This window comes from Manis javanica, chromosome 11, assembly GCF_040802235.1.
Source record: "Manis javanica isolate MJ-LG chromosome 11, MJ_LKY, whole genome shotgun sequence".
Classification (NCBI taxonomy): Eukaryota; Metazoa; Chordata; class Mammalia; order Pholidota; family Manidae; genus Manis; species Manis javanica.
The window spans coordinates 118,067,995-118,093,824 of record NC_133166.1 but is presented as its reverse complement, the minus strand read 5'-3'; the positions used below and the strand labels follow the sequence as shown (position 1 = coordinate 118,093,824).

Sequence of the window (25,830 nt, the reverse complement as noted above, 5' to 3'; positions counted from 1 at the left end):
CTGAAATGCAGAGGAGATAAGATGCCAAGCGCACCTTCTGGCTTGATTCTGCCAGATTTGTAGAAGGGGATCATACCCCTCTCTCCCCATTTCCAGCAGGAGGGCATAGGCAGGACTTGGGAACTTTAACCGGACCCTGTTCTTGCCAGGCAGGGCAGCTTTCTGCCTCCCACTTCTGCCCATGGAGGACGCAGGCTGTCCCCAGGGGCCTGCTGTCCTCGACAGAGAGCCATGGAGCTCTCCTTCTTGCCGATATTGCCTCTGCCCTTTCTGAATCCCCTTAGCAACTGGTGTTTAAGGGATGGGAGAGAATAAAGCAAATTATAGATTGTGACAGAGTTCATTCTAGGTACATCAATTCAGAGGCTAATCAAGCAAATTTGGGATTAGCAGAGGAGGGCCTGACCCTTTGTTAAAGGCCCTGAATTCTGAAAGCTGACCTCTGTCCCCAAACAGGGCCTTCCTTCCTGAGCTCTCTGCTATGCAAGGAATTCTGAATGCAGTAAAAAAAAAAAAAAAATCCCTCTTGGATTGCTGCTTTCTGATCTGACCAAGTCGGAATGCGTGGAGAGGAGGAACGCTCCTTGCCCGGGGAAGGACAGCCACATGCAGGAAAACAGACCTCAGAAAATAATGTCCTTGACCCAGGGGCTGCCTGCCGAGAGTAACCATTTGTAAGAATCAAGCACCTGGTATAGCTGCTGGGCTGATCCTTAACCATGAGAAAACTTGGATGAGAAGGAAGATGTTATAGGCTGTGTCCCCCAAAAGTATGCACCCCCACAAATTCATATGGACAAGTCCTAACCTCCAGTACCTACAAATTTGACTATGTTTGAAGATAAGGTCTTTAAAGAAGTTATTCATTTAAAATAAGGCCCCGAATCCAATACAACTGGTGTCCTTAAATCAAGAAATAAGGACCCAGGCAGTTACAAAGGTCAAACCGAGCAGACACACAAGTAGACCATTCCTCAAAAAACCAACCTTGCTGCCACATTGATCTTGGACTTCCAGCCTCCAGAACTGAGAAAATAAATTTATGTGGTTTAGCCACCTGGTCTGCGGTACTTTGGTATGGCAACAGCCAGAGCAACCCGATGTAGGGACCAAGGGCAGGCCTCCCCAACCTCCCCAAGATGTGCTGTTGTGACATGCAGATTATTTTGAGCAGAAAACCAAGGCCCAAAAGACTCAGAAAAAAACTTTGACCTCCCATTCCCCAACTGCGTAAACAGAATTTCGATAGAGGGCCTGCTTCAGGAAGAGAGCTGTCACCTCAGCTAGCTATATTACAATATAAACTAGACGTGGAAGATGGGGAGGCATGTGGCTGAGTCTGTTAAAATTCCTCTCTGTGCTCCCTCGTTGTTTCTATGGGGGCCATCAAGTATTTTGTTTATCAAACATTCACTCTTTTCATATTCCTGTGAATTGCTTCCCTTGTCCTTCGAAGTCTCAGACCCCCACCCCCTTCTCCTTGGTTCAGGATGATAATATATAATTCATTCTCATTCTCCCTGACTGTCTTTGGAACCCATGTCTGTGACCTCCTCTCAAGTATGTAATTAAGCTTCGGGTTTTTTTCTCCTGTTAATCTGTTTCGTGTTCATTTGATTCTTAACGCCAACTAGAAGAACCTCAAGGGGTAGAGGAATTTCTTCCTCTCCAACCCTAGCACAGAAGATGTAGCTGTGGAAACCCTCCTGCAGCCTACGTGAGTGCTGCCACAATCGGCCTCGCCTGGAGCACTGGACTCACGTTCACACAGAGCGTTTCAGCCCTTCTTAACATCCAGTCATGCACACCACAACATGAAGTCACCTGCCCCACTCTACCTTCAGTAACAAGCTAAACTTCAGGAAGTTCAGAGATGAGATTCATTAAGAACTTGCAGGGAGGCTGGGGAGAAACTCAGATACAATATGGCTACACCTGATTCACTAAGAAAGCTTATGCTGCAACCATGGAATCCCTTTAAATCAAATCTCTGAGGAGGAAAACAGAAGAATTAGAGGTGAATCTGCTATGCATGTGGACAATCATGGTCTTGTACTGGCTCGACACAGCTGCCTTTCCCAGAATGCCCTTCCCTGTGGGGCCCTGGGCTTGTGGCGGCCATGAGAGAAACACGAACAAGCTTCGGAAGGCGCAAGAGAAGCACAGCCACCTTGTCGCACTCAGAAGGTCGCGTGGGGCAGACGCGGGGGCCAGCACTCGCACACTGTCACTGCTCTGCCGGCCCCCCTTGTTGGCCTGGGGCAGCCGCTGGGTCCGCAGCTCCTCCGGCTCCCGGGCCGGGTGTGTGCAGCTCTCGGGGGAGGGGCCCCCGCCTGTCCCGCAGGTCACCCGCATCATGGAGGCTGCAGGTGGTGAGAGCCAGACACCGTTCCAGCTTGTCCCTCGTCTTCCCCGATTTACATCCATCTTCCTTCCCAAGCGGGCCCAGCTGAGAGCAGGGACCCCACCTTATACAGACTGCAGAACCAGCGCCCACCAGCGGGCGCTCTGACCCCTACGAGAAACCCCTCATTCTCTACGGCTCCCTGAGGTCCTGCTTCTCTGAATGGACCCTGACTTCGCAGGCGACCCAAACAGGTTAGAGTGTAAGACAAATAACCTGACTGTGTTATATAAATGTCATTCTTTGTGGACTCATCCCCTTGTGATAACAGTTTAAGTGAGCAAGGAACGAGCTCAGTCCAGAGTCCCTGCCCCTCTCACCGGACTCGGAATCGCAAAGCCAGTAGCATGGTGAGCTCCCCCTCCCCCTGCCGACCCCTTCTGCGCATGCTCTCCCGTCACTCTGCCTGCCTTCCGCTCCTCTCACACCGTCCGGGGCTAGACCCTCAGCACTTCAGTCCTGCCACCATACCCTCTACCCTCAGGCCTACACTGCCACCCCACAATCTCCCCAAACCTCTGCTTCTAGCAAGTCGCCCTTCAACGCTCTTCAAAGGCTGTGTCCTTCCAGATCAGATCTAAGCCCCCTGCCTAGATGGTAAGACCGTTTATAATCTGCCCCCACCCTCCTGCCCTGCCATCTGCCCCACTGCTCTCTGCCACGTGAGGTCGGCCTCATCTCCCCTGTTGAGGTCTGTCTGTGATGCCCACCCCACCCCTGGGCCATCACTCGGATGGTCCCTGTGCTGTAGGAACTCATTCTTTAAGGCCCCACTCCAGGCTCACCTCCTTCACAAAGCCTTCATCAAGGCCATCACAGGCAGCACGTACAAGAAAGGGTTCTGGAGCCGGCCAGTCTGGGGTCAAATCCTGCCTTTGCCCTTACCGGGTCTCCATGACTTTGGTTGGATTACTTAATCTTTCTGTGCCTCAGATTCCTCCACTGTAAAATGGGGGGTAACTGCACCAGCCTCGCAGGGTGTATGTGGGAACTGATGAGTTAAGTCACATGAAGCATTTGTGTCTTGCGTAACAGAAAGTGCTTGATGAGGGTTAGTTCTTATTTTAGTTTTATTACTAACTGACCATCCTGACCCTCTCCAATACTCTTTTCTCCTGAATTTCTACACCAAGTATAGTAAAGACCACATCATTCAAGCCCTTAATTACAGTCAAGTTCATACCGTTCACTGAGATTTCATGTGTAACAAAGAGGAACGGGAACATTTTATCTGCAATCGGAGCATGAGTAAGCAGGAGCTTATTCATGAATGTAAAATATTCCTAGTTCCTAACATGCAGAATAAGCAGGAGAACTTGCCCTGCTCCTTCCTGATTGCATTCAACTCCTAAGGGTCCTCCGAGGAAAAAGGGGAGACAAATTGTCAGGAATATGAAGACATGAAAATACCCACAAAATGGTCCTGAAGCCCATCCTCCTGGGTTTCAGGTGCAATTTAACAGCAAAAAGATGACATTTTGAAAGACATGGTTTCACATCAAGAAGAGCTGCCTGGAGGGTGGCCTGATCAGAGGCAGGGACCTAGGCTGGCATCTGTTCCTCAGGAAATTGAACAGCACCAAGTTATAGGAGACCCTGAAGGCCCAGGGCCCAGAGGGCCACTAGATGGCAATAGCATCAGGGCGGGGCCAGTCCAAGATGCTGGGCAGGCTCCCAGCACTCCCTCCATGGGCCTTCTGGTTTACCACCCAGACTGCCAAAGGCTTATGAATTAGTCATTTCACAGTCCAAGACAACATGGGAGTCATGCAGCACTCATTTTGGGGGGGCCTCCCTTTCTTCAGCTTTAAAATGAAGGGATTGGTGGAACTAGAGGACAGCTCACAACCACCCACTTCTAAGACACTTCACAATGCCTTTCTGCACAGTCAGCGAGCAAAGGTAATAGAAGAGGATCCTGAGAGTCTGATAGCTGCGAATATTACCCAAAGCGATCTAAGGATTCAATGCGATCCCTATGAAAATTCCAACGGCATTTTTCACAAAAACAGAAAAAAACAATCTTAAAAGATGTAGGGCACCACAAAAGACCCCAAATAGCCAAAGCAATCTGAGAAAGAACAAAGCTGGATGCGCCATGGTCCCTGATTTCACGCTATGTTACAAAGCTACGGCAATCCAAATAGTATGGTACTGGCATAAAAACATAGGCGATACAATAGAGAGCCCAAACATAAAGCCATGCATTTATGGTCAATTAATTTATGACAAAGGAGCCAGGAATATGCAATGGGGAAAAGATAGTCTCTTCAATAAATGAGACTTTGATTTCCCTTTCCCTATGAACAGAGCAGTACTAGGAGGGAGAAAAAAACAGAATCCTATCTGTGCCCAGAAGCTGCTGGAACTGGAGCCCTGCCTGCTGAGAGCTGAGAATGAATATGGCAAGGTGTGTGACTTTGCTGGGTTCAAGTCCAAGCTCTGAAACTTACAGGCAAGTCACTCGATTTTTTGTGAGACCTCTGTGCTCTCAGTCATTACATGAGGCTAATAATATAATACTTCATGCACTTATTGATCAAAGTGTTAGGAATGTGCGGTAGAAAGATAGACATGAGCAGCCTGAGAAGGGGAAGGTAAGGTTCAAAGAGAAAGCCGCCCAGATAAGGTTCCAAGGAAAAGCCGCCCAACCTCTGCCCAGGGAGGGGATCCCACGTGAAGACAACAAAGGTTTGGCGGAGAGATAACTTCCCCCCAGCAGGATCTCCACGGAGGCTAAAACCAACAGACCTAGAACTGCCCAAATTGCTCCTCAGCACGGGAAAGGACACACCCCTGAGCGGGACTGGCTATACAGATGGACCTGTCAATCAAATAACCTCACCTGGTCAAAGAGGCGCCTCCAGCCAGGATGCAATATACAGGCCTCCGGCCTAAAAGTTGGGTGCCTTTGTCTACCTTGGCTGTGGCCCCCTCCTCCCCTGGAGTGTATTCAAATAGAACTTTCACTCTGCTTCGCTACTGTGTCTCTGCCTTTCAAGTCTTTTTTGCAGCGGGGACAAGAACCGAGGAGAACAAACTTCACCCGCAGCAAAAGTATAAAGCATTTTGCGTAGTAACCAAACCACAGGTGCTCAAATCATTAGTCCATTCAGCAAATGTTAATGGGATCCCCACTAAATGACAAACACTGTTCCAAGGTACTGCAGCACCGTCTTAAACAAAAAAAGATTCCACCTTATGAAGTTTACCTTTAGAAAGAAAAGACAGATAATAAGAAATAACCAAAATAAACTAAAAGTCAGATTTCTTCAAAAGCAAAAGAGAAGAGTATGAAGAAAAGTTGGGACAGCAAATGGAATGGAGATGGGAGTGTGATTTTAGGTAGAGTCCGGAGAAAAGGCCATTTGGAGAAGGCAAGCCTTGAATGGACACCCTAGCCAATGCGGTCGTTATTTGTCCTCCCCGCTGTCTGGTACTCTGGGTTTAATACCAACACTTTTCCTGGTGTCCAAAGAGGCATTTGAATTCAACATACCTCACAAAATAAAATGTCAGAGCTGGAAGAGAACTTAGAGATTCTCTAGTTCATTTTATAGATGAAGAGCTGAGATGAGACCCTGAAAGGTGGACCAACAAGCCCAGGGTCACACAGTTAATTCAAAGACGGACATTGGTGCAATTTCCAGTCTCCTGACCATGAGACCAAAGTTCTTGCCTCTGTTTCTACTCTGTTGGCTCAGGCTGACTCAGACCCACGTAAAACTGCTGCTTAGGGCCTGGAAGATTTCTATCCTGCTGGCATATTTCCGCCTTCATTCTGGCTCATGGTTATTAGCTGTGTTACCTGAATGGAAACCTTTTACAGTAAAAAAAATTATCAGAGATTTGCAAGAAGACATCCATAAACCAGTGACCCCAGTTTCAACAATTAAGAGTTAAAGGTATATGTCAACTATACTTTAATAATAAAATTAAAATTAAAAATAAAAAGTTAAAGGCCATAGCTTGCAGTGGTCACAGGGTATCAGGAATGCCCTACCCACAAATGCAAACCACATGAGAGCTACCTATGTGTGACTCCTCCCTGGGCTGTAAGGCAGTCGTCAAAAGATCAAGAATGTGTTTTTATTGTTTCCTTTCTCAGATTGTCATCAAAATGTGAAAACAAAATGTTGAATCGTGTAGAATCCTGGAGCACCAGAGAAGGTATCCACAGAGCAGAGTTTAAGGAGCACCACATTTGGTACATGTCTTTGAAGGGCTCCTTATTTTAGGAAAAATCCTTGGGGACGTTTGCAAGAACCGCTAAGGCTACAGGGAGCTGCAAATGCTGATCAACTGGTTTTGCTTCGTTTGGAAGCTGCCCTGGCCCAGAAGGATGACATAAGAGCCTTAATACCTCTGCACAACAGTTAGAGACACAGAAACGTCCTGGCCATTAAGGTGGGGATCTCAAAGCACCCTCCATTCCTTCATTCAACAGACAGTTATTGAGCACCTACTTGGTGCTAGCCGCTGTTCTAGGCACTGAGAATACAACAGGAAACCAAACAAAGCCCCTGACATAAAGATGCTTACGTTTGAGGGAGGAAGAAGGAAATAAACAAATCAGGGAGTTAAAGTATGTTGAGAGCCTAAGTAAATGGGTCAAAGGCAAGGGTGGTGCTGGAGGCCAGGAGAGCGAAGGCTTGTTACTCCCAGTAAGGTGTCAGAGAAAACCTCTCCAAGGAGGTGACACTGGAGGGCAAAGAGCTTCTCAAGGGAAGAACATTCCAGGCATAGTGACAGCAAATACAAATGGAACAGCAAGGAGACCCCTGCAGCCAGAGCTCAATGAGGGAAGGAGAGACGGCCAGAAGAGCAGTGAGGTGCAACAGACCTTTGCCAGCATGTGAGCTTGGCCTCGAGTGAGAAGGGGAGCAATAGAAGGTCAGGAGTGAGGAATAACATTTTTGACTAATGGTTTAAGAGTCAGATCTGTTGCTGTGCTAAGGAGAGATGAGAGGGAGACTGAGGCAGAAGCAAGCGACCACTTAGGAAACAATTGCCTTGACCCAGAGGAGACATGCGTTGACCTAGATCCACGCAGTAATGGAGGAGGTGGGGAGAAGGGACTAGATTGTAGATACGGAAGATGGAGCTAATGGGAACTGCTAATCATCTAAATAGCAGATATAAAAGAACTAGAAGAGTCGGGGGTGATGCCAAAGTTTTAGCCTGCGCAGCCTGAGATGACATTTATGGAGATCGAGTCCACGGGAGGTAGTGGGTGAGGGTGGGTCAGGGAGAAGGAAGGTAAGGGAGAACTTTCCCACCAAGTGTTCAAGCTCTGCTCTGGATTTATAAAGTCAGCCTTGTATAAGGTTGGGCTGTGTGATCCAGCAATTCCACTTCTGGGGATACACCCCAAAGGATCCACAACAGAGACTCTTACAGATACTTGGAAGCCCGCATTCCCAGCAGCATGACTCACAATAGCCAAAAGGCGGAAACAACACAAATGTCTGTCCACAGATGAACTGCTAAACAAACGTCCCTCATTCAATGGGATCTTACTCGGCCTGAAAAGAGAAGAAAGTTCTGGCACATACAACACAGATGAACCTTGAGGACATTATATGCACTGACTGTTAGCCAGACACCAAAGGGCAGATACTGTGTGATCCCACTGGTAGGAGGAACCTAGAGTAGTCAAATTCAAAGACAGAAAATAGAATCACGGGTGCCAAGAACCGGGGGTAGGGGGAAGGGGAAGTCATTGTTTAATGGGGACAGAGTTTCTGTTTAGGAGATGAATATGCTCCGGAGATGCACAGCGGTGATGGGGGCACCACAGTGGGGACGTCCTCAATGTCAATGAACTGTACACCCAAGAATGGTTGAAGTGGTCAACTTTATGTTATGTATATTTTACAATATTTTTTAAGAAGATGGTGATCTCACAGATTATCCACAGGGCAAGGGCTCTATAAGGCTTTAGATTTATAAATACAAACTCAAATGAAGTTATCCTAGGGTCTTCCCCTGGTTAGCTGGGGGTGCCGGCATATCTGCACCCATTCCGCCAGAGGTCTCCAGAATTGGGAGAGGGCAATCCCTGGGGGAAGGGGAGGGGCGGAACAGAAGCCCAGTCCATGCAGAAAGAACAATATGAAAGGGCACAGCCCTGGGATCCAGTGTGTCAGAGAAGCTAGGTCAGGAGAGATGACTGAACCAGCAGGAGCAGGGAACAGAGCAAAAGCCACAGCAGGGGGCAAATTGGATGGCACTTTCAGTCACCAAGAAACAGCCAAGACACAGCCATGGTGGTTAACAGTCCCACGTGAAGCTGATAAAGGGGCATAATTCCAACAGCTCACACTTACTGAGCGCTCACTAACTGGCTTATCCCTCACAAGCACCACGTAAGGGAAGTACTTTAACCACCCCCATTTCACAAATGAGGGAACTAGAACTTGCCCAAGGTCAGACTAGCAGTCACAGGATTCAAACGCAGGCTGTCCAGGTCCAGAGCAGGGCTCCTGACCAGTAGATTACGTGGTGCGGCATGCAACACCGTGATTTTATGGGCTGACATTCATGGATTCAACTTTCCAGCATGTCACCCTTCAAAACCTGCTTGAGCAGTTAGGACACCATGTGACCAGGGAGACGTCTTGATTCAAAAGCCCCACTGGTCTGAACTTCACAGTCTTACCTCAAAGTCCCGCAAAGGCTCTTGGCTCAAACCTGTTGATTTTCTGCTTTTTTACCAAAATGACTCTTTCTGACAACACCTGACAGCAGCGTTGCCATGGGAAGCCAAAGGCAAGTTCTGTTCAGATGTGTTTTTAACTATTTACAGAAATAGAATCCTCTGAAGCAGTTGATTTGAAGACAGCTGGAGGCTTGTGGCAGGGGCAGGAAAGGTTCATTTCTGGTACTCTGGTGAAGTGATGTTTACACAAAACTCTGGCTTCAAAGTCCATGGAAGTGAGGGCCCTGCAAGCTGGTTTCTATGGAAACAGCCACGACCTGGGAGAAGCCTGTGGCATGGCCTGCGGACGTCCCAACGAGGACTGCTGTGATCCTCCAGCCAGAGTTGAAACCGAGGCCTGAGAAGATGTAAAATCCACAGCAAGTTCCTCTAAGCTCCATGGACTTTATCTGTATCCTCACTCCCAGGGACTTTAATGTTTTATTAAACTTCTCCAGTGCTGCTGCCAATAAATGCTCACTGAATGAATAGATATTATACTTCGGGTGTGTAACAGGGCCTTTGACGAAGGGGGTCAAATCCCAATCACCTTGAGGTCCCAAGACCTTAGTATAATTGATGTTGACAAGTACATTGTACAAAGGAAAAAGCGCAGTGTGAGAAGCTAGACTGCGCTCCCCACGAGGGGAGAGGAGAACACAGCCCTCGTGTGAGTGCTGGGAGGCCATCCAGAGCCCTGGCCATCAGCTAGCTATCTGATGCACCAGCACACTCTGCCAGGGACCTTCCTAGGTCTCCACTGGATGTGAACACTAGGGGGAGGGGCTGAGGGAGGGTTTCTTTAAAGGGGGAGGGACATGCACATGTTTATTGGCCAAAAGGAGATGCCAGGATAGAGGTGGGGGGTGCTGGGGAGAGGAGGGACTGCTGGAGGCGAGGGGGGCACCCAGAGTCCCTGGAGGGATCGACCTCAGGAGCCAAGGCACCACGTGGTCCTGGGGTGCAGGTGGGGGTCCAGGTGGTGGTCCAGGTGGAAGGAGGAAGCTGACCAGCTCTAGCCCCCCAGTGGCAGGGCAGTTACTCTGCACCACCAGGCCCGGTGAAGATTTCAGCATTTCAAGGAAGACCATACATTCCCTACTTTCTGTGAAATCCCCTGAGCTTTAGATGTTTGCAAGTACTTAAAACACACAAATCCCAGTTTCTTCCCCCTCTGTCTCCCTCTTCCTGTGGTGGGGGATCTACCCTCCCGGAAGCCTGAGAAACCGTTTCCTCTTAAGGGTCAAAAATACTTTTTCCTGAACTCTGGTAGGCCTTCAACTCAAAACAGAGACTAACCTTTAATTCCATATCCCTGGTCTCTACCCCACCCTGAGCTCTGAATTTAGTAAACACTGTCCGATAGGCTTATAAATGTTCCACAGCAGCTCAGTGCACAAAGAAACCCTTGAGAACCCTTCTAGAGTCAATAACTCTTCTTTAGTAAGTGCATTTTCTACAGGCTTTTCAAAAAGCAGAAAGGAGAGAAGGAAAATTTGAATTTCCAGGCCCTGGAGAGCTAGGGGCTGAGCCCGCTCTTGCAGAGTGTGACCTCCACGGCCCGGGAAGGATGGTCATCTTCAGATGCTCCCATGAGCCTTATCTCTGGATGGAGGGCATCATTACTATAATTCAGGTTATCCTTTTTTCATTCTCCACCACCTTCACTCACCTGCACTTGGGGTGGAGACACAAACTGCTTGGCTGCTGGCTTCCGTGGGTTTATTCTGATCTTTGCCTTCCAGCACTGCTGGCTGTTGTGTGTTCTAACAAGAAGGACAAGAATTATTAGTGGGTCACTCATCAAATCATCCAATCAATGAACATTTCTCAAACATCTACTCCATAGTAGGTATAAAAGAAACCAGAGACTCCAACTCTACCCTCCCACCACATCTCAGCCAAGCACACTCCACCCTTGTGTGGAAGCTCTGCCAGTAGAAGAGCTAACTGACTCTTAAGAACAGAGCTGGCATAAACTGAGACCCAGCCTTCTGTGAAAGTCCCCTGAACCTTGTACAAAGGGGACAATGCTATGTCAGGTTCATCAACTCAGCAGATGCAATCTCTGTCCTCAAGAATTTTGCAGTGGCAGAAGGAAAGAGAGAAGGTGGGATGCAACACCGAGGAGGAAGGTGCTGTCAAGTGCAAAGTGGGTAGAAAGGAGGGTTGTGAGTCACTGAGCATCTTCCCTCTGTCCATGCTGAGCAGGACGCCGTGGGGCAGGAGTGATAACCAGTGGACTGAGCTCCCCCCTAGGGGGTCCCAAAGCCTCCAATCTAGGGGTCACCCCAATCTGGGGTGACAGGGTCCCATCAGGCAGGGACCTGGCCACAGGACTCCCTAGTGCCTGCCAGGATTCCATCTGGCAGCAAATGGAAACCAGTTCATGGGGAACAGGGTGGCTATCAAGAGTTTCAGCGTGGTGTTTTTTCATGCATTTGCTCAAGTTGAACATCATCCCAGGAAATTATTCTTCCTCGGAAAAAAGTAACTTGGAGGTTGATGGATGGAATAAATCTGGATCTTCGAATTGGTGAAATCTCATAGGTGGTCTATCTCCCCTCAAGCTTCCAGAAGGATACTGGGGACACTTAAAATTTTCCTCACATTAAGTAGGAAGTAAATCCCTCATTACACTTTCTTAAAGGCTAGGACTGGGTTCTTCTGTCTTGCCAATGGGTTTCAGCCCTGGGCAAATTCACTATGGATTCAGTGAGACCAAAAAATGACAGTGGAACGTTCCTGGGGTGAAAGGGTTTATACCCAACTTCATTCTCACGGTGGCAGGTCAAGCACTAGACTTCAGCCCACCTCAGAGCAAGTCTGCAGGCTGCAGGCTGCAAGCTGGTCTCTGCCTCTGGGCCTCTCTGTCCCTGCAGCCATCTCAGTCTCTGTCCTCGGAGCTGCCATCACTCCAGCCTCTGCTCTCCAGCAGCCGTGCAGCCCAGAGCACTGGGGGGAGCTCTTTATGTAGAGTCAGTAACAACACATTGCCCACACTTGTGCAGTGAACAAGCCGACCAGGGTCAGGTGAGAATCCTGGCCATAGGAACTTTTCATTTTTTCTACACTTTGTATCCCTGTTAGTGAAGCCTAGCACAGTGTCCCAGGCAGTCTGAAAATGTTTGTGACTTAAGACAGATGACTAGGGAAGGAAGGGAGGGAGGGAGGGAGGAAAGATGGACATTCTTTCAAATGAACAATACTTGCATTGCTTTAACAACGAATGGCATGAAAACTTTCAAGGCTCTTAAAAACTGCACACAGCTGAATCCCATTCCACTGATTCTTCTTAGTCCACAGTTTTAAAAACTCTAATAGATTAATCAGGTGTGAATTATTCTACAGAAACAATCTTGCCTTTTTCAGAAAGGGTTTTGTTGAGTAATTAAGTATCCAACAGATGCTTCTATTTCAATTGTTTCAGTTTCAAACAATTTCTTTTTCAATTTGCTCAGTTTTTAATTATAAAATGAAACTCAGAATAAGTCCAAATAACCGCAGAAGAAAGGAATGCTTTTTTCTTTCAGAAATGATTGAATAATAATGGCAAACACATCAGTACTCACCATGTGCCAAACACTATTGTAACTCCTTACAGCAACTCTGGAGAGAGTTGCTGCTATTGCTCCATTTTATAAAAGAGAAAAACGAGACACAAAAAGCTTAAATAACTTGCCCAAGATCATACAGCTAGGATGTCGCAGAGCTGGGATTTGAACCCTGGCTACCTAGTTCCTGAACCCACACTCAAAACCAGTAAGGGATCACTCATGTTTGGCAGCACATTGTGGAAAATATGACGGCAAAAAGTCCAAGGCAAAATCACTAGAATATCCAAAATAAGAAGCTATCCTGAAGAAAGTATGCTTGTTAGCTAAATACACAGATTGTCTCACAGTGTCCTGTTGGTACGACTTGTGGCCAAAACTCAAGTGCTCTAGAAATAGTGGTAATATTACTAAAACCAGCAAAACAAAGACTCTGAAGTAGCTGGACTGGATAAGGGGTAGAAAACAAATTGAGTCTCAATTCACTTTAGAAAATGAAATAATCAAATCTTCAAGCGAATGGTTTTCTGATACAAAAGCGAAGCTAATCTGGTACAAATGCACGATTAAACTGAAACCATCAAAACAGGTCACACTACTGTAAAACCTAATGCTCCCTTTAAAAACATAACCCTCAGGAGGAAGCCATTATTAAATCCAGCCCTGCTGGGTGGCAGTTTCAAGTCAATCACCAGAGATTAATATTAAGGCACTAAATGATGTTAAAATACACCTTGTTTAGTAACAAAGAACCATGTCTAGAGAAGACTTTCAGGGAGAAAAATCCTTTGGCAGCCACAATTTTAGTGTTATCCCGAATAACAGGGTTGAGAAAAATAGAGCACATGACATCAGGGTGGGTGGAGGGGTTAGAAACAGCCATGTAATAAAATGATGTAAATTGCAATTGCTCTTAAAGCTTTCCCTTTTTAAATGCACGTGGAAAACATTATACTAGGTAGTGTGTGAGCTTGGCAAAAATTAAGGCAGGATCCAGCCTGTGGTACAGCTTGTGGTGTAACGGAAGCTGGGCCTGGAATTATCCAAGCCAATCAAAGGACCAAAGTAACAACTTGTGCTGACATGTTCTGAGCTGATCCCACCCAGGGGCTGGGGAGCAGAGAATGCTCCGTGGCATGGGACTGGACACCTTGGCAGGTCATTCCAGGCCATGGCCATGGTGTAGCAGGAAAGCTCGTGGAGGAAGGGTACGATATGACACCCAAGAGCTCATTGGAGCCACCCCAGAGAAGAAAGGATAAGCAGGACAAAGGGAAGGTGAGACTGGACCCACCTTCCCTGCGGCCCTCCAAGACCCCAGACTCGGGTTTTCCATGTAAAGGTCACGATGGAATATCTGGAGAAAACTGATATGTAACTATTCCTATCCAAAAGGGTAGGAACCTGATTAGTAACTCACTCTATGCAGAATAGTTACTAAGTAACAGACCACATAGCAATTAAATAGTATTATTAGTATTACTAATGTGAATCACTCACAATTTCCTGGCCAAGAAGATTGAACTGAAATTTTTACGCGAACAGGATAATGTTTTTGACCACCAGATTGATAAAAAATTAAAGAGGTCAATAAAAACCAGTAGGGGTATGCTTATGTTTATTACTTCACTATTTGCAATAGCCAAGATACGGAAGCAACCTAAGTGTCCATCCATAGATGAATGGATAAAGAAGAGGTGATACATATACACGATGTAATTTTTCAGCCATAAAAAAAGAAAAGAAATCCTCCCAACATGGGAAGATCTAGAGGGCATTACACTCGGTGCAATAAGCCAGGCGGAAAAAGATAAATACCATATGATTTCACTTATTTGTGGAGTATAAAAACAAAGCAAAACAACTATAATTCGCAATCACAATATAAGTAGGTCACAGGGAAGGCAGTACCACATGGAGAAGACAAGTAATGACTCTGTAGCATCTTCCTACGCTGATAGACAGTAACTGCAATGGGGGGCAGGGGGAAGGACTTGATAATATGGGTGAATGTTGAAACCACAATGTTGTTTATGTGAAACGTTCATAAGATTGTATATCAGTGATATTTTCTTTAATTACAAAAAAAATAGTTCCTGTTGCTAGACTGCCTGGGTTTAAAAAAGAAAAAGCAAAACACAAGGAACAAAATAACAGTAGACTCACAGACACTAAGAAGGGAATAGTGGTTACCAAAGGGAAGGGTTTACAGTGGGGGATGAAGGGGATAAAGGGGCACAATAATCCCCAATCACAATATAAGTTGGTCACAGGGACAGTAGTACAGAAGGGAGAATACAGTTAATGATTCTGTACCATCTTACTACATTGATAGATAGTAACTCTGCTAGAGGGGGTGAGGACTTAATAATGGGGGTAACTGTTGAACTACTGTGTTCTGTTTGAAACCAACATAAGATTGTATATCAGTGATACTTTAATTTTTAAAAAAGTAGGGGTATGGAGAAAGCAGGGGCTTGCACACCCAGGAGTGGGAATGTACATGGATACAGCTTTTTTGGAGGGCAGTAGTTAAAATGCTAAATGCACATGCTCTTTCCCCAAGAAATTCCTTCTCTAGGCATTCAAGTGAAGAACTTGTGCGTGTGCTCAAAGTGGTATGTACATGCAAGGATGTTCACAGACACTGGAAATCACTTAAAGGTCCATCATAGAGGAATCGTTCAACATATAATACTTTGTCTATGCTGTGCATATTTTACAACAGTGAAGAGCAATGATGTAGATGTGTATTTAACTACACAGAACACCTCTGGGACATGGTTACAGGGGAAGAAAGCAAATTGCAAAACAATACCATGCAATCCTATGTATGATTTCTTTTAACCTATCAAACTATAGACAAACCTATCAAACAATACATAGATATGTCCAAATGCATAGAGCAGAGTCGGCAGGGTGCATGCCAAGAGGTGGCAGTGGTTAGTTAGCCCTAAAGAGGAGCATGCATTTGGGTTTGGGACAAGGACTTCTCTTACTGTTTCAATTTTTGACAGAAATGGATTTCTATGTGATGTAATTAAAAATGTTAGTCCTAAATCTGTCTACCTACCCAATCAAGTGTTCATTGGGGTTGAAAGTATCTTAGCAACTGTGATTACTTCAACAAGAGGAGGTTCATTCAACAAATATTTACTGAGCACCCACAATGGGCCAGGCACTGTTCTAGACTCCAGGGAAATATTAAAAATATCTGCCTTCCAGGAATATAAGTTCCAGTGGAGTTTATGGCATCATCTCTCTGGGGTATGTTTGGGAAAGGGTATAGGTGGGTAAAATATGCCCACAGACAGGGGCATGACCTAGATGGGCTCTAGGCCAGGCAAAGAGAAGGTGGGAATGTTTTAAAGCTCTGGTGCAAGCCCATAGCATCTGGCTGTTCCCTCACTAAACATTTTCTGTGCCTGCTCCAACCAGCAGCACCAGTTGGGGTGTTCGCAGCTGGGCAGCCCCTGAGCCACTCCCCAGGCCCCGGCAGCTCAGCCTGTGTTGAACACCATGCAAGAGCCCGCTGGCGCTCATTTCCCTTCCTCAGCTCCTCTGTCCCCCATACCAGCCCACCTGGCTTTGAGCTTTGCTTCCTGTCTAAACTGAACAGAATAGGGAATCAGGTTGTTGAAGTGTCTCAAAAGAGGCCTAACGTGAAAAAGTGGAACTGGGACGAAGCTCACTGGGTTGATCATTCAGCGATACATACATAAGCCAAATTGTCACGTACACCTAAAACTAATCCTATATGTCCATACAAATAAAACTGGAAAAAAGAAAAAGTGGGACAGAGTTTGTGATCTACCCAGGAGGTTAAACATACAATGTGAAGTGAGAAGATCAAGGGACTCCTGTGTCCCAGACCAACCTTCATGTACAGGACGGCAAGGAGAGGGCCCGTGGTAGACAAAGGAATGAACCAATAATAGTAAAATTGCAAACATCCTTGATTTCAGGCTCTGTCAGCCCTTCCTAAGGCCTTCAAATCACACCTTTATAGGCACTGAGCTGCCCCACCTGAGCCTGGCCCAGCCAGCTTCCCTGCGATGCCAGTTCGCACGGGTGCTAGAAGGCTGGGGTAATTTGATTGGCCTGAAGATTCAGGTTGGCTAGGGGAGACTGGCTTTGTTACCAACTGGAGTCAGGTTTGAACCTGTTCCTCCCAAATGTACGTGCAGTCCATCAGAGAGCCCCACGGTGAGGCACACCGGGCGTGGTGAGTAGCTTTGCATCGCTCCAGTGGTTTATAAAATCCAAGCGGGTTTTAAACTGCCTAGCCCGGCTGACTGTGCTGAAAAATCAAGCTGAAGAACCACCTCCACTTCATCGCTTTTCCACTTACAACTAAGAGAATCAACCGGGAGATTCCTGACCCACCACTTCCTGTAGCAAATAATGCTTTTGACTCAGGAGCTTGCTTTCTGCGGACCAGGACCCAGCACAAGCACGTGGGTCAGCTTTCATGGACCATACCTGCCCTGGGCTGGACACGTGTCTCTCCGTAGTATCCACAGCGCATTAGACACAGACATGGCTCTGACACACTGCATCATATTAAAACACAATTCCATACCCACTTCCCCAGGACATTTCTGACCACAGTGCCTCAAAATCTACTTTCTAGAAGGACTTTGCCCAGACCTGAGAAAGATAAACACATTTACCACACCCAGGCTCCCTGTCCTCAAACAAGGCTTGGAAGCTCTGTGAAAGGCGTGGATGTAAGTGCCTTAAGCTGGGACACCGCAAATGCTCTCCCGCGCTCACATTTCAGTATTGCATGACCAAGTGCTTCTCAGCACTACCGGAGAGCTCTGTCTCATTCCTCAGAGGGCTGCACCGGCGTCGGGGCCGCTGCTGCTGCTGCGTCTCTCCAGCTCAGAACAGCAGTCAGCTGCAACAAAGAAGGCCAGCCCCACCTTGCTTCAGGTAGAAAACCCAAGTCTCCACACCCTGGCTGGAGTTTCCGGTCAAAAATTTCACTATGAAGGGAGGGAGGGTGGGAGAGAAAGGAGGAAGGACTAATGAGGTGCCTTCTTTGTGTCACTCTCTTAATAAAACAAAGCCTGTTCCAGGCACTCAGACTCTTATCAGAAAGATGCATTTTTTTTTAATGAACAAAAACAATCAATTGGGAACAGAAAAATCAAAAGCCAACATTCCCCAGACTCAAGCAATAAGTGAGATTTCAGATGCCAGCCACCGATTCTGAAGCAAACTCATCAGATTTGGGAGGCCCCCTCCTCCTTCACACCCCAGCTTTCTTAAACTCCCCCCTCGTCAGCTTCAGTTCTTGACCACCAGGTCAGATCTCTGCTGCAGTACTGACGCGGGCCATCTCAAACCCACCTCTGTCCCACCCTTGTCCCCCTGTCAGCCGCTGCAGACTCTTCCCCACTCAGCACCCCATCTCCAGCGGCCACCCCACTGTCTCAGACTTCAGCTCCTCACCTTCTAAGCCTCCGAGCTTTTGCTTTAGCGCCTTTTCTACCCCAGCAAGGCCCCACGTGCTGGAAAAGTGTAGATTTTGAAGAGATTGCTGACTAACAGGTTGCACATTTTCTATCCGTTACTGAAGTTAAATCAGACTCATCAACAGCTCTCATGGAGAGCAGCTGATTTGCAAAATCATAATAAGCAGTAACTTATTAGGGAACCTGTTCTGGTGTTTGTCTTGGTTTTTTGGTGGGGGCTTGTTTTGTTTTCACCCAAAGTAAAGGCTATCATGCCACGGAGATCGGGGAAATACATTTAATGACAGGAGGAAACTTGGAGCACGTGTTGCTAAGGGGAAGTATGAAGTGATAAGAGCGCAGAAGGGAGGCTTATGGAGTTTCTGCCGCGTGCCATGCGCGATGCCCGGCACTGTGCTGGTGATACGATGATGAACAAGCAGACTGCATGCCTTCCTCACGGCTGTCGGTCTGATGGGGGAGGCAGACAGACAAGCAACTGGCCGCTGATCATTTAATATGAACAGTGCTGAGAATAGGGGTAGAGAGCAATATAAGCACGCAGAAAGTTGGAGGATTTGAAGTGGAGGAAATCAGCGAAGACTGAACAGGAAAAACTCCCCCTACACTGAAATCCAAAGGGTAAGGAAGAGAAGCCTGCTGGAAAGCCAGGGGACTGGGAAGAGCAGGACATGTTAAAGAGAACTTGGAAGAGCTGAGTGTGCCTGGAGAGGCCAGCCTGAGGCTGCTGAGGCTGACAGTGGCCAGAGTCAAAAGAAGTGAAGTGCCCAGGAGACTGGGAGGGTGAGCACTCCCCGGGGGGCTTGGCTGGGGCACTGAGAAGCCGGGAACAAGTAGTGCTCACAGCTGCCTCCAGCACAGAGCCCCTGTATGCAGGCCACGCTGTCTCACTCAGTAAGCTCTCCTGTCCAACTTTTCACATGGTGAACCAAAAGTCGATGAATACAGAACTACCGAGAGTCCAGTCCATGTCGAGTGAGCAGGAGACACGCCCTGCTCTCCATGTTTTTTCCTGTACTTATTTCGGTACCAAAAAATCCTATCAAAGGTCCTCCATGACTATGTAACAAGAACATGGTAAGCAAGGTTCTGCAGACACACAGGATCCCACTATTTCCCCTTCAGAAATCATGAAGCACCACCAGTGGGTGTTTGCAGAAGATGCCAGCAGGCCCTCTCCCCGGACTGCTGGCAAGGTCTGGAATCAGCGTCCAGTGGCCCCATCAATCCAAGGTGTTTATTTCCTACTGATAAACAGTGATGTATAATTTCCCATTTATAGGGACAATAATTACTTTAAACAAATGGTAGTCACCAAAAACAGTATTCAGAGGGAGTGGTTTTCTTCCATATAAGGATTGTAGCTCAGTCAAAACAATTTTCTAAAGCCCTTAGCTTACAAGCATTAATTTGTCTCTTAGAGTTGATTCAAGAGACAAGCAATTTTTGGAAACACGGAGTGTTCAAATAGAGGAAGAAAAATAAAGAGCCACCCCCTCCCCACCTGGCCTCCTCGACCACCAGCTCTAACTCTGCCGTGCCCAGCACTGAGTGTGTCCACCGGGCATTCCTCCCTCCCACAGCCAAATTCCTCGAATCTATTTTCTAGGAATTTAGACAGTCCGCGCTGGCTGCCTCCAGTCTCCCGCTTGACCTCCCTACTCTGCCTGAAGGACCCACTTGAAATTCAAGTTGTGAGCCGAACTTATACTCTTACCTGTCATTATCGTCTCCTGCCTGCTCACCTTCCAGCCCTCCCCACTACCTGGCCACTAGACACAGAGGACAGGGGCGAGGGGAGCGGCCATGCCCCCTGCAGGAGCCCACCCGCCCAGGGGCAACACAAAACTCAGGCTGCAGGGCAACCCCTGGAAAGCCAGTGGGTGTCCAAAGCATTTCCCAACGTGGGCCAGAGCGGGAAAGGTAAGACAGGAAGGGTGGAATGTCGCTGCTACAGCCCAGGGTGCTGCAAGTCAGGATCCCCAGAGGGGAAAGCAATTCAGGCACCTACCCACGCTGTTTATGAGGCTTCGTTAAAGGCTCTCCTGTCTCAAAATACCAGGAGCTGGCTGGCCAGCGGGCCTGTAATAACCACCATGAAGGACCCATCCTTCAGGGCCCCAAAGCCCTCTTTTTAAATGTAAATATCCCGAAATATTGACGTACAGGGCGCTGGCGCTCTCCAGCGCAGCCGTTTCTCAAGAGTACAAAGCTGTCGATTGAGAGAAGTCTGGATAAGGGAAAATTATATGCCCCTGCACGGTTCGGGGCCAGGGACTAGCTGCGGCAGCTATGCCCTGTCAGTGTGAACCTGGCCACCAGCCACTTCCCGGCCTTCGGCCCTGGCTTCCTACCCTCTGTCCCCAGCGCCCTGGGCAGGTCCCACCCGGCCACCGCAGGGCACGTGGCTCGCAGCAGCCCTGAAGTGGATTAAAATCTGCCTCGCAACGGATCACCGCCAGGATGCGGCCTGGCGTGGCGGCAGATGCTCCCTGGAGACCGTCGGGCTCTGCCCCGCTAGGCCCGGGGTCCTGCCTCCTTCCCTTCCCACTCCTCCGGGAGCCCCGGCACCGCGGGTCTCCTTGGGAGGCGCTCACTCCCTGGACGCCGGCGCCCAGAGGGTGTCATCTGGTTTCTGGCTGGAGCGGGACACCTGACGTCGCAAGCGCGCCGCTTTGCTTAGGTTCGTTAGGGACCCGGAGGGGCTTACGGGGATGGGGAGCCGGGTTAAGTCCCCATACAGCCCTTGAGCGCTGCGCCTGCTGCCTGAGGGTTCTCCCCGCTTTCCTTCCATCTCTACGTACCGGTTCCCGGCCGCCCATTCCACCCTCCCGCTTCCCTCTCTCCTCCTCCGGAGGCGGCGCTCCCCCCCTGCTGCCTTCTCTCTCCAGGCGCCCTGGCCGCGTAGCGTCCGCCTCCGACCCATCCCGGGTTATCCCCATAGATTCTATTTGCTGCCTTCTTCCCTCGTCCCCCGTAATCTACTGAATAAAAGGTCAGCCCTCTGAGCTGTTGGAGGCCCCAGTTCTTTGCTCTGGGTGGGGCTCCAGTGGTGGGTGAGTAGGGCTGCTCTGCCCCATCCAGGGGGCCGAGAGGTCCTTCTCCTGCTCACACCGCAGATTGCGAGCGAGGTCTCAAGCTGGCTTCCAATGCGCGCCAGCCCTAGGGCCAACCAGGCCCTGCACGCAAAGGGACAGGAAGGGAGAGTGTCCTCAGCGGCTGGCAATTCCGTTCTGCCCAATACTCCTCCCTGGAGCCCGCGCACATTCCCAGGCCCAACCCCAGGGAGGGGGCTCAGCCCCACAGGACCCCAGATGGCCAGAGGGATGTGCGCAGTCCTGGCCCGAATTCCCACAACTGCCCAGCAGCGAGTCCACCGGTTGGGGCGGCACAGGGTCCCCCAGGGGCCCGGACACTGGTCTGGGACAGTGAGTGTGGCTAATGTAAAGCACACGCTTTGACTGTGTATCCCTTGCTTCTCATGCTGGAAGAGTGAAGACTCGGAAGGGAAAAGATCCAGGGTGACATTGGGCAGGAAGGGCTGGCAGCACCTGAGGAAGCGGACCCTGGGCCAAGGGTTCACTTTGCTCGAGGCCTGGAGCCTATACCTCCACCCCTAAAACGGGCAAATTGGTTAAGAGTCTTTTCCTGTCCTTTCTAGGCTGGACCAGAAACCCAGCCAAGCTGCAGGGGCTTCTTAGTCAAACCCAGTTTGCCCAGTTTGAATTCTGAATCTTCTATGTACTAGCACTGTGACCTGGAACATATGGCTTAATCTCTGTGAGCCTCAGTTTCTTTGTGAGAAAAATAATACCCACTTCATGGGGTTTTAGAAATCAAAAGGGATTAAACATGCACAGTATACATACAATATATATGAGTATGTGCCTAACACATAAGTTTTCAATAGTAATAACTTACATTTAATAGTTTTTATGTGCCCAGCACATTATATGTGCTAACGTACATCATCTTCACAACACTATGAGAGACCATATCATCCCTATTTTATAGATAAGGAAACTCAGGCACAGAGAGGTTTGATAACTTGCCCAAGATCACACAGCTAAGAAGTGGCAGAACTGGTAGCTATTATTATTATTACTATTATTATTCCCCTAGTACACTCTAGGCTCATTGAAGAAAGAGGCTTTGCACAAAAAGTGTTTAATAACTACTTCAGGGATGTTCTTAAAAGGGCAAGTCCCACAGATTCCAAAATACATCTTCCATTTCCTAAAACCTCCCCAGAAAAAAATTCCCAACTTCCTCAGGGAAGCAGCAATGGCATCAGAAAGAAAAAAAAAATGTTTTTTTAATCAGAAAGGTTAGATTGACCTAGGCAGTCACCTCCTCCCACCTAGTAAGTGGAGACTAGCCACTTCTCAGAACCTCACCTTCCTGTTCACCTTCTTGCCAAGGCAGAGCTGGGAACCCAGTGTGAGATCTCAAAAGATATGCCCCGCTGTCTGTTCTTAACCCTTTCTGATCCTTGGCCCCACTGCTGGGAAGTTCGTCCGTTCAGGCCAGGCCTCAAGCTTGTGGCAGAAAATAACAGAAGCTTTTAAAAGGAATTGAAACCACCATCCTCGGCAGCGTGTTCCCCGCGTTTGCTGTGGCCCTTGGCAGCCCCTCTGCTGGGAGCTCTCAGCCTTCTGCTGGATGCCACGGGGCGATTGAGGGGCTGATAAACAGCACATGGCATTCACGCCTATGGACAGCATTCATGCACAGGATTCTTTGTCCTTGTGAGTTGAGACAGAGAGCTGTTCTGTGCTACAGAGCCCAAAGCCAGAACTCCATTTTCAAAAGCTCTAGCTGCAGAGCAGGCCAAGGCCGAGGCACGCATGCCCCCAGCCCTTTAAAGTGTGCTTGCGAAATAAACTTGCCCAAACTTGGACTTCTTTCTTGAAAATCTGGGTTTACTTGCTAATTCCAAAGGGAAAACTTGGCACTATTACAACGGGGAAACTTGGCAATCTCCTCCTTGATCAAGGGATCGCAGTCACGAGGGTCCTGAGAAGTGACCCCACGCCCCTTTTGCAGTATTCCTGCCCCCAGCACATAACCTGAACCTGACCATGAGGACGCATCATCAGGCGAACCCAGACTGAGGGGCGTTTCTACAAAACTGGCCTGCGCACTGAAAAAAATACCCGTGTCATGAGCGACAACCAAAGGCTGAGGAACTCTTCCCGACTGAAGAAGCTAGAGACTGTGACAACTAAGTATCACATGGGAGCACGGACAGCGGCTGAAGCCTCATTGGGAAAAAAGACATTGCTCTACGGAAGTCACTGGACAATTAGTAAAATTTAAATATAGGTTATATGTCAGATCATACCATATCAGTGTTCAGTTTCCTGAATTTGATTCCTGTGTAGTAGTTATGTAAGAGAATATCCATACGTTTGAAAGTATTTAGGAGTAAAGGATCATGGTGTCTGCAATTTACTCTCAAATAACTCAGCAAAAAAATAATGATAATTATAACATCGAGATAGAGAAAGAGATATTAAAACAAACAAGGTAAAACTGGTGCATCTAAATGAAAGGTATATTGATATTTCTTGTATTACTCTTGCAACTTCCCTGCAGGTGTGAATTCAAAAGAAGGACACGTGTTTTTTAAAAGGGAGCATCAGTGACATGCTTAGTGGCATCTCCCAGTGACTACTCATGTCACAGCTACCGTGCAATACCGGAGAGCTGAGGCAGCACTCTAAGAAGCACGACATGCCTACTGGCGACATGCAAAGTTCTGTGCTGTGCTTTTACTTTGGGACATGAGAGACAGCAATATTTCAATAATGCCACCATTGCTCAACACATATGATGCAATTTACCAACCACACAGGAAGATTAGTTGCACTACATTATAATCACACTTTGCTTTTGACCAAAAACAGCCCCATCCACCTAATTAATCAGCCTCGCTTCTGAAGGGATCATAGATTGTTAGAACTGTCAAGGGCCCTAGAGAATGCGTGCCTTATCCATGGTACAAAGGAGGAAACCAAGGCCCAGAGAGGGACTTTAATTTGCCCAAGGTCACAGCTACTCTCACTGACTCCCAGGCCAGTGCTCTTGTCAGAGTTCTGTCCTGGGAAACCCCTGGAGTATCCTCCAGGCCTTCGGCTATTTGCAAAAATCAAGAGACGAAGATCTGTGTTTTCTCAAGGAAATATATTTTTTTAATGTCCAGGTGAGGTTGAAAGCAGTTCCAAAGCAGAGAGAACAAGAATATTCTTAATAGTAAAACTTTCACAGAAGCGTGGCACCTCCCAAGTGTATGTGTGTTTGTTTAAAACAAAAATTGTCATATTACCGGGTGGGTGGGTGGGGAGGGTGAAGGGGATAAAGGGGCACAAAAACTCTCAATCATACATAAATTGGCCATGGAAATAGTAGTACAGCATGGAGAATACAGCCAGTGATTCTATAACATCTAGGTTGACAGATAGTAATTGCACTAGAGGGGGTGAGGACTTAATAATAGGGGTAAACCTATTATTAAGAACACTGCTGAACCGCTGTGTTGTATATTTGAAACCAACATAAGATTGTATATCAATGATACTTCAATTAAAAAACTTGTCATATTACTTTATGATCATACCTCAAATACATCCCACATAGCTGCGGCTATTTTAAGAAGCCTCAATATATAGAAATTCAGACTTGCCAAACAGAAAAGTGAGAGGCTTAGGATATTGTCCTGGTCTCTCTCTGCCCTTCCACCTTCAGACTGGTCCTCTGCCCTGGGCCCCCAGGAGGCTTGGCCCCTTCATGCACAACACCTGGGCTCGCTCGTCCTCCAGGTGAAAGAAACACCAACAAGAGGAAAGGTCAGGATATTTTCCTGCCCCGCGCGGCGTTCATGGCTGCGGCCGCTGTTGGCCTTACACTGCATTCCAGAAACACCATTTCTTCCCCGGGACCTTTCAGATCCAGGGTAGTACCAGCTTCCTACTGTCCCTGGGGGTCTCAGCACCTGTTGTTGCCTTCTTTGCCCCTGTCCACTGCTCCCTAAACTGTCCCCTTTCTAAAAGTCTCTCTGATCAGACTATCTTCAAGTGGGATTGTGTTTCCTGTAAGGACCCTCACAGATGCAGAAATGAGTCTGATGAAAATTATTTACTGCCATTTGTGAGCACATAGCACATTTCAAAATAATTCAGTTTTCCAAATGTCGCCTTAACCCCACCACTCCCCACACACGGTCACCCTGTGTAGAGCAAGGTGCACTGTGAGGCTGTGATTCCCACTATCGGTCCGTGCTGGAACCTGGAGGAAGGACCTTGAGGAGCCCAGCCCCTTCTCCATCACCCAGTGCTCCCCCCGCCCTCGAATGCAGAACCTCAGAGTGTAAGACTTCAAGAATCTGGGCCCTGCAGGACTTTGGGGAATAACCTGCACCATCCCCATCAGGAACTGAGAGGACAGGGGGAGTTGGCGATGGTGTCAGGAGGAGCAAAGGCCAGGGGGAAGGCAAGTGGCAGGCAGCCGGGCAAAGGAAAGCCCTGCACAGGGCTCTCCAGTCCCTGGACCCTCTCCATGCTGCCCCTTCCCGATCACAGTCACTGCAGGAGGGAGGGCTCCTGTCTGCGGCCACTGCCTCCAGCCTGGGCCTGACATGGGAAGAGGGCAGCAGAGAAGTTTCACACGTTTGAAACATTGGCCAGCTGC

At 48.0% G+C, this 25,830-nt stretch overlaps 1 protein-coding gene across 4 annotated transcripts in view; it reads right to left on the bottom strand.

Moving 5' to 3' along the window:
* AHNAK (AHNAK nucleoprotein) overlaps positions 1–25,830 on the bottom strand; it is a 127,937-nt gene that overhangs the window by 70,896 nt on the left and 31,211 nt on the right. For all 4 annotated transcript variants that reach the window (XR_012123176.1, XM_073217634.1, XM_073217635.1 and 1 more), the window contains exon 5: positions 10,777–10,870. Coding sequence is in view for 3 of the 4 variants with exons in the window: in XM_073217634.1 (XP_073073735.1) it covers positions 10,777–10,870 (94 nt within the window). In the remaining variant the exon portion in view is untranslated. The remainder of the gene's footprint in view (positions 1–10,776; positions 10,871–25,830) is intronic.